The following is an 8,178-nucleotide window of genomic DNA, read 5'->3' as shown; positions in this document are numbered from 1 at the left end:
ATTAAAAACCAAATCAAAGACTTCACTTCTTTTATATGTTGAGAAAGTCTCAGCTTGGGGCAACGTGGTACCTTCCATTGAAGTCAGTCTATTTAACTGGAGTTTCTAGAGGAGTAGCCATGGGGTAGCCCATTCCTAAACCCTATTACCCTGAGTACTCCCCAGGTTAGAAGAAAGCAGGCATGACCTGTTTATGTTTTCTCTATTTATATTTTTATTTTTTGGTCATATCACACAGCATAGCACTTGGAAGTTCCCTGAGCGGGATTGAACCCTGCAGTGCAAGTGCAGAGTCTTAACCACTGGCCCCCAGGGAAGTCCCAGACATGAAGTGTTTTTAATCAATGATTCTCAAGCTGTATGAAGCATCAAAATCACTAAGCAGGCTGGTTAAAATTCAGATTGTTGGGCCCTACTCCCAGACTCTCTGATTTAGTATGTGTGGGTAGAGTTCACGAATTTGCATTTCTAACTATTCTCCAAGAGATTCTAATACTGTTAATCCAAGGAATCTTGGCTTTAGACCCTGTAATAGAGGAGTGTCTCTGAGGATGGTACTTAATCTTTATGCCTTAACCCCACCTAGTCTCGTGGAGTTGTGCTATGTCCTAGGGAGAGAGACAAAGCAACTCTGAGGCTCTGGAGGTGTGCTTGGCTTTTGTTCCCCTCTAATTGATGTGACTGAACTGAACTGAACTGAATTGAATGTAACAGGAGCAGGAGAGAGTTATTCTCCTGCACATTATCTCAGACCACCAGAGGCTCTGCACCTTGAGGTTTTTTTTTTTTTTTCTTGAGTCTTGAAGTGTTCTAAAGCATCACGGCCAGTGCATGGGAAGAGCGATGAAAGCGGAGGCAGTGGTGAGCGCAGTTATATCACCTGAATCAGTCGTCTTGCTGTTGATGGCGAGGATGGTCTTTAACTCCTTTTTGTCAGAATTTTGCCTAAGGCCTTTGGATGGGATCATTTTAGTATTAAATTAAAGTTCTTGTAGCTTCTATAATTTGCAATTTGCCAGTTGACCAGGTACATGCTCCCAGGATTTCAGTAATGTGTACATTCAATAAATTGAAGACTAAACAAATTAATGCTCTGATTCTTATTTAAAGAATGTGATAAAAAGCAGAGAAAAAAAAATGAACTTGCTTCAGGCTGCACAGGTTGGTGGCAGAATTCGAAATAGAAGAGAGAATGAATTTGGATCCTATGCTTAGACCACATTAGTTATTATTAAATATTCTTTTCAAATGCTGACCCTTCGGGAACCATTGCCACACCAGAAAAATTCAATTCTGACTTTTCCCAAATGCCAGTAACACAAGGAAGAAAATGTATTTGGCTAATTGGGGAACATCTGATTCAACCTTTGGGGGATCTGATTTGGTATTGCTTTAACAAGGGTCAAAGGTGAAACTTCATGACAAGCCTATGAGGAAAGGAGTCCTATTTTTTAGGAAGGGGAAGAGGGGAGACAGGTAAACAAAAGTGTGCTCTTCATTTTAAGATGAGAACAAAATCATGTCTCCCACAGCCTTCAAGGATGGATGCAATCTTCCTCCCCAGAATAAATACATCCTGGGAAAAATGAGACTAAGCAGACTGAAAAGAAGCTTCCCCTGGATTCTTTGACTCAGGACTCTGGTTTCTCCGATTGCATCGTCTCCTCTGATTTTACCCTCCTGCCTCCTCTTGAAAGTAAAGTGAAAGTGAAGTCGCTCAGTCGTGCCCTACTCTTTGCGACCCCATGGATAGTAGCCTGCACCAAACTCCTCCGTCCATGGGATTTTCAAGGCAAGAGTACTAGAGTGGGTTGCCATTTCCTTCTCCAGGGAATCTTCCCAACCCAGGGATTGAACCCAGGTCTCTCACATTATAGACAGACACTTTACCATCTGAGCCACCAGGGAAGTCCAAAGCCTCCTCTTATAAAGACCTTTGTAATTACATTGGGCCCACCCAGGTTTCCTGGGATAATCTCCCTATTTTAGCGTCCTTAACTTATTCACATCTGCAGTCCCTTTTGCCACAGACAGTAACATATTCACAGGTTTGGGGCATTAGGATATGAATATTCTGGGAGGAAGACGTTAAAATGTAAATAAACTACCACATTGTATTCACATTGTGGCAGTCACATTGTTGAGTTCATATTGTATTAACTTGGGGTCCTTTTGACATTCCCACTGGTCCAAACACTGATCAATAAATGTGCATTCACAGACCTGCTGATCATGGGAACCACTGTCCACAAAGTCATCTACGGGGAACTTATAATCACCTTTTGTCCCATTCAATTTTGATGCATTAGTTCAAATTAAATGCCCAAGCCACAAGTGTTTCCCTAAAAACTAGCTGCCGATTTAGCATCTTTTGTCAGTTTCAATAATTCGAATGACATAAGATTGTAATCACATGTGTGCATTTCTCGATTATGCTGGGAGGTTGGTTTTATGATTTTCAAGGCCTTTGCTCTTGTGATACAGTAGGACGCATGCTCTGCTCTCCTTGTATTCATCCTGCATTCAACAGCTGTTTTCTAAGTACCTAGTAGGGGCTGCCGTGTTCTAGTTGCTGATTCCAGAGTTTACTTGGCAGGATTCACATGCACACACAAGAAAAGAGCCAGCCTTTGAACTGCTAACTCCAGGGAACCTCAACCACCACTTAGGGACTCACTTTATATGTATCACATTCAAGCTTGCACAAAGGGAATCTGGGTTACTTGAGTGGTCACTATCATTATAGAGAGTACCCCTGTGGAGTTCAGTAGTCCTGGGTCCTGCGGGTTCTCAGAATAAGGCAGTGTATACAGAAGGCAATCTGCCTGGTGTATCTAGGGAAGAAAACAGATGGTAATGCTTTTGTTGCATATTTCACTTACCATCATTTTTTCTCTCATCTTTCTCCCCTCTTATATCTGGATCCATGTCAACCAAAATTCACCTTTTAATTGCAAACTGTTGTTTTGTCATCTCCCTTTTAAAATTTCCTGCTTCTTTCATTTTGTTAAGCATGTAGATCAGATGCTTTCTAATATTCTGTTTCCTAGTGTAATTTTTAAGTATAGTCTACCTTTGCATCAGTGGTTTCTCGTTTTATGTTCAAGGATGCTAAGGTTCATATTGGATTACTTCTGCTTTTTTCTTCCTTGAATGACTAAAAGTGCATACAGACTTGGTGCTTATCACACATAGGGTCGATGACTTTCATTTTGTCTCCTTTGTCAACTGTAATTATCAGAATTATCCTCTCAATTTTGAAGGGGCTAATTAAATATTTGGTGTCTACCTGGTGTAGTTTTCCAGAACTTATTTTCTAAATTCATTTTTTGATCTGCCTACATAGCTATGGATTCCTAAATATTTAGATATTTAGAAGTAATGTGTAGTCTTGATGTCTCTGTGTTGTTTAGTCACTAAGTCGAGTCCGATTCTTTTGTGACCCGATGAACCGTAGCCCACCGGGCTCCTCTGTCCATGAGACTTTCCAGGCAAGAATACTGGAGTGGCTTGTCATTTCCTTCTCCATGGGATCTTCCTGACTCAGGGATTGAACCCACATCTCTTGCATTGGCAGGTGGATTCTATATCCCTGAGCCACCAGGGAAGCCCAATGTGTAGTTTATCGGTTGTCCAAAATAGTATCAAAAGACTACAAATTCACAAGTTCCCTGCTTATAAGGCTCTTTTTGTCTCTGAGGTTTTCTTTTTTTTTTAAATTGTATTGGTGAACATTTATGTGTCCTCAGCCACTCACCCCATGAACTGTAACCCAGCAGGCTCTTCTGCCCATGGGATTTTCCTTGCAAGAATACTGGAGTAAATTTCCCTTTCCTTCTCCAGGTGAACTTTCCAACCCTGGGATTGAACCCACATCTCCTGCAGTACAGACAGCCTCTTAACTACTGAGCCACTGAGGAAGCCTGGTGAACATTTATACACATAGGTAAGTTGAGAAGACTAGAGACTCCATGTAAACCAACATTTATATTTTTCAATAAAGGTGCTAAGGAAATTCAACAGGAAAAGGATAGATTTATAAACTAATAGCCTAGAGAAACTGGATTTTCTTCTTTTTTTTTAGTTTATTTTTAATTGTAAGATAATTACTTCACAATATTGTGGTGGTTTCTGCCATAATCAACATGAATCTCTGAGGTTTTCAATTACTGTCTTCATATTCCAAGGTGCCACCCTCCACCAGCCATTCAGTTCCACAGTAGCAACATTGAATACTTGGAATGTGGGCCTAGACTCTTGATAGAAAAAGAGCTTGCCTCAAGTGGGTGCTACTGTTGTTGTTTGAAAGTGAAAGAGTTAGTCACTCAGTCGTGTCCGACTCTTTGCGACCCAGTGGACTTTAGCTCGCCAGGATCCTCTGTCCAAGGGACGTTCTAGGCAAGAGTATTGGAGTGGGTTGCCATTCCCTTCTCCAGGAAATATTCCCAACCCAGGAATCTAACCCAGGGCTCCTGCCTAGCAGGCAGACTCTGTACTGTCTGAGCCACCATTGTAGCTGTTTGGACAGCTGCAAATCAAATTTGCTTCCAGTGAGACTACAAAGATAGAAGGGCAGAGTGAAGCTTCCAAGTTTCCTTAAACAGCTCAGCGTGAATACTGGGCTGCTCCCCCACAGACAGCCCGCTAGGTCCCTCAGCCTCACGGCCTTTAGGGGTGGAGTTCTGAGCAGCAAAAGCACAAGCTAGAGGTGGTGCAGCCCAAAGCTGGCCCCACAGCTGGACAGGGAAGCACCGCCAGGAGGCTACCCTCAGCAGGTGCCTGGCAGAGCAGCCCATCCTGCATCCCCTGGGGTCAAACTCGATTGCGAGCCCACAGGAGTCACCTCCAGAAATATCTAGTGGGGACTTTACAGCGAGTTACAATTTCACAGAAACCAGATTATACCAGAGTCAGGGACATTCGCAGTCATGCTCATCAGCAATTCCCTTTGTTTCCACAGGCTGGTCAGGGAAGGGGAAGCTCGATGACAATAACTACAGAAACAAACGAACAAAGAGAGCAAATCCTTTAGGCTGCTCCCTTCAGTAGATATCAAGTTTAAAAATTGTTTTACTCGTGGTAAGAGGACCCTCTTTCAATTCATCTTGAGCAGTGGGAGCAGTGACAAACAGCCTCACCACATAAGGAAAAAAAAAAAAACAGTGATGATAATGGAACAAATGGATATATATATATAGCTTTTATATATCCTAAAGATATATAAAACCTGAGCTCAAGGTACTGGAATCAGCAAAACAATAGCCAAGGAAGCCACCTCTCAATTTTAGCGAGTGAGTGGGCACTGTGCGGTGATTTCTCTGAGTTAAGAAGTCCAATGGGCAGCGAAGAAAATTGCCCATCTTAGAGAAGGAGACTTGAAGATCTCAGCTTCCTGCAATTTCTTGGGTGGACTCTCACAGCAAAGATTTTCTTTATTGTTTCTTACATAGATTCAATGACTTCCCAGGTGGCTCAGTGATAAAGAATCCTCCTGCCAAGCAGGAGACCTAGGTTCCACCCCTGGATTAGGAAGATCCCCTGGAGAAGGAAGTGGCAACCCACTCCAGTATTCTTGCCTGGGAAATCCCACAGAAAGAGGGGCCTGGAGGACTACACTCCATGGGTCACAAAGGCTCAGACATGACTGAGTGACTGAATGCACACATTAGAGAGGTTGAAACTTTGATTGTGGCATCTGTGCCCAGCAGCTGCAGAAGCTGGGGAGGCGGGGTTTTTGAAGTTGACCTTGTTACAGCACTCAGTGAGCAGACTAGAAATATTACCGGGACATGAATGGACAGAGAAGACTTTATCTTTCCTGTAGTTCAAGTTTTAGGTATAAAGAATGAGACTATGCTATTGAAATGATGGAGAAATAAGCTAAAGACACCTCCAAAGATATAAACAGCATGATTATGAAATAGGGATGTCTTACATGGGAATAATCAAATCACCTCAGAAGCAAGAGTCCACATTCCAACCACATTTCCCTGCATCCAGGCCTGATAACAAACCAGCAAGCAAAGCATAAGCAAATCCTGCAGCTAGGAAAATGGCAGTCAAAAATGAGCCAGGGAAAATTTGCATCAGGAGGGAAGTATTTTCTTGAGTGAAACACTAATGGGGCCAGGAACCCAGTCCCAAACTGGAAACTGTGGCAGAGATTCTGAGTACATGCCCAGGAAGTTTCTTGGAAATAGAAGGATGACAACCAGCCAACTCTCTGTCTTCTTCATGATCATCTATATGCTCGAGTTCTTGACAATAACTGGGCAGAGCAGCCTGATTGTTGTAGCGCTGGGCAGAGAGTGGGTGCAGACTCAAAGGCTGCCACCTGTGGACATGATTCTCACCAGCCTGGGCATCTGCCGCTTCTGTCAACTGTGGTCATCGATGCTGTACAACTTTGGCTCCCACTTCTACCCTAATTACAATTTTTGGTATTTTGGAATCATCTGGGAATTTACTAACATCCTTTCCTTCTGGTTAACCAGCTTGCTTGCTGTCTTCTACTGTGTCAAAGTCTCCTTCTTCAGCCACCCCATCTTCCTCTGGCTGAAGTGGAGAATTGTGAGATGGGTTCCTCGGCTGTTGCTGGGCTCTCTGCTGATTTCTTGTGCATCTACCATCTTTCCAGCTACTAGTTATTACATTGATATTCATCTCCATGAAGCATTTCCCTAGAAACAGCACCATGCTTGAGAGACTTGAGGCGTTCCTGTGGGATTTTACCACACTGTACAAAGTAGTTGTGTTGGTTATTCCTTTCCTCATGTTCCTGGCCTCCACAATCTTGCTCATGGCCTTATTATCCCGACATCTGAAGCAGATGAAAGACCTTCACACAGGCTGCTCCAACTCCAGCCTGGAAGCTCACTCTGCCGCCCTGAGGTCCCTTGCCATCTTCCTCATCTTGTTCACCTTTTACTTTCTGACCATGCTCCTCTCCATATTGGATGTCCTATTTAATAAAGAGTCCTGGTTCTGGGCCTGGGAAGCTATCATCTATGCATTAGTCTCTATTCATTCTACTTTACTAATGCTGAGCAGTGCCAAACTGAAAAGAGTTTTAAAGGCAAGGTGCTGGAGCCTAGAAGCTGCCTGAGGCATAGCGGATAAGACCTCTGCGCAAATGAGCTTTTGCACTGATACAACTAAGACCAATAACCCAACTGGCAGGATTTTGACAATCCCCTGTGTGACAATGAGAAACCATAAATATCAGCCTCATTCTCTTTGCCCACAGCCATCTATCTCCAAACAACCAAGCTCTTCTGTTCTGTGCCACTGCTCCCTTCTCCTGTCCACAACCCCCAGGTTGGTGCAAACTCTCCCATGGCTTCCCCTACCTCTCTATCTCTGGGATCTTTCTCCTGGTATATTCAACACAAGAGACCCGAAATCATGGTGTCCCCATTTTGTTTTTATTTGACCTAGTCTATGACTGCCAATTCTTCAGTTACTAATATGAGTTTCTTCCCTATAAAAGCTTATTGCCCATACCCTCAATGTTTTCCATACTAACCTCTTAATTTACCTTCCCTACTTTAGTCAGGAAAAGATCTTGAATATCTCTCTCTGCTGCTTCTGAACTTTTATCCTATAATATGACTTTCCTTATTTGTGTCTCTTCCAAATTTGTGTCTCTTCCTTTATGCTTTTATTTTTTTTTAATTTCATTTTATTTTTAAACTTTACATAATTGTATTAGTTTTGCCAAATATCAAAATGAGTCCGCCACAGGTATACATGTGTTCCCCATCCTGAACCCTCCTCCCTCCTCCCTCCCCATTCCATCCCTCTGGGTCGTCCCAGTGCACCAGCCCCAAGCATCCAGTATTGTGCATCGAACCTGGACTGGCAACTCGTTTCATACATGATATTTTACATGTTTCAATGCCATTCTCCCAAATCTTCCCACCCTCTCCCTCTCCCACAGACTCCATAAGACTGTTCTATACATCAGTGTCTCTTTTGCTGTCTCATACACAGGGTTATTGTTACCATCTTTCTAAATTCCATATATATGCGTTAGTATACTGTATTGGTGTTTTTCTTTCTGGCTTACTTCACTCTGTACAATAGGCTCCAGTTTCATCCACCTCATTAGAACTGATTCAAATGTATTCTTTTTAATGGCTTTATGCTTTTAATACTCAAATCAAATTTTAACTCTTT

The 8,178-nt window shown here is 42.7% G+C and overlaps 1 protein-coding gene across 1 annotated transcript; it reads left to right on the top strand.

Moving 5' to 3' along the window:
• Nucleotides 1-6,204: 6,204 nt before the first annotated feature.
• Nucleotides 6,205-7,105, top strand: TAS2R16 (taste 2 receptor member 16). The gene is given in 2 exon segments (XM_055589510.1): nucleotides 6,205-6,656; nucleotides 6,658-7,105. Coding segments are annotated over 2 exon segments (900 nt in total).
• The last annotated feature ends 1,073 nt before the right edge of the window (nucleotides 7,106-8,178 follow it).

This window comes from Bubalus kerabau, chromosome 8, assembly GCF_029407905.1.
Source record: "Bubalus kerabau isolate K-KA32 ecotype Philippines breed swamp buffalo chromosome 8, PCC_UOA_SB_1v2, whole genome shotgun sequence".
NCBI classification, from domain to species: domain Eukaryota; kingdom Metazoa; phylum Chordata; class Mammalia; order Artiodactyla; family Bovidae; genus Bubalus; species Bubalus kerabau.
Note: the sequence above shows the minus strand (reverse complement) of the source record. Positions and strands in the feature narration are given on the sequence as shown.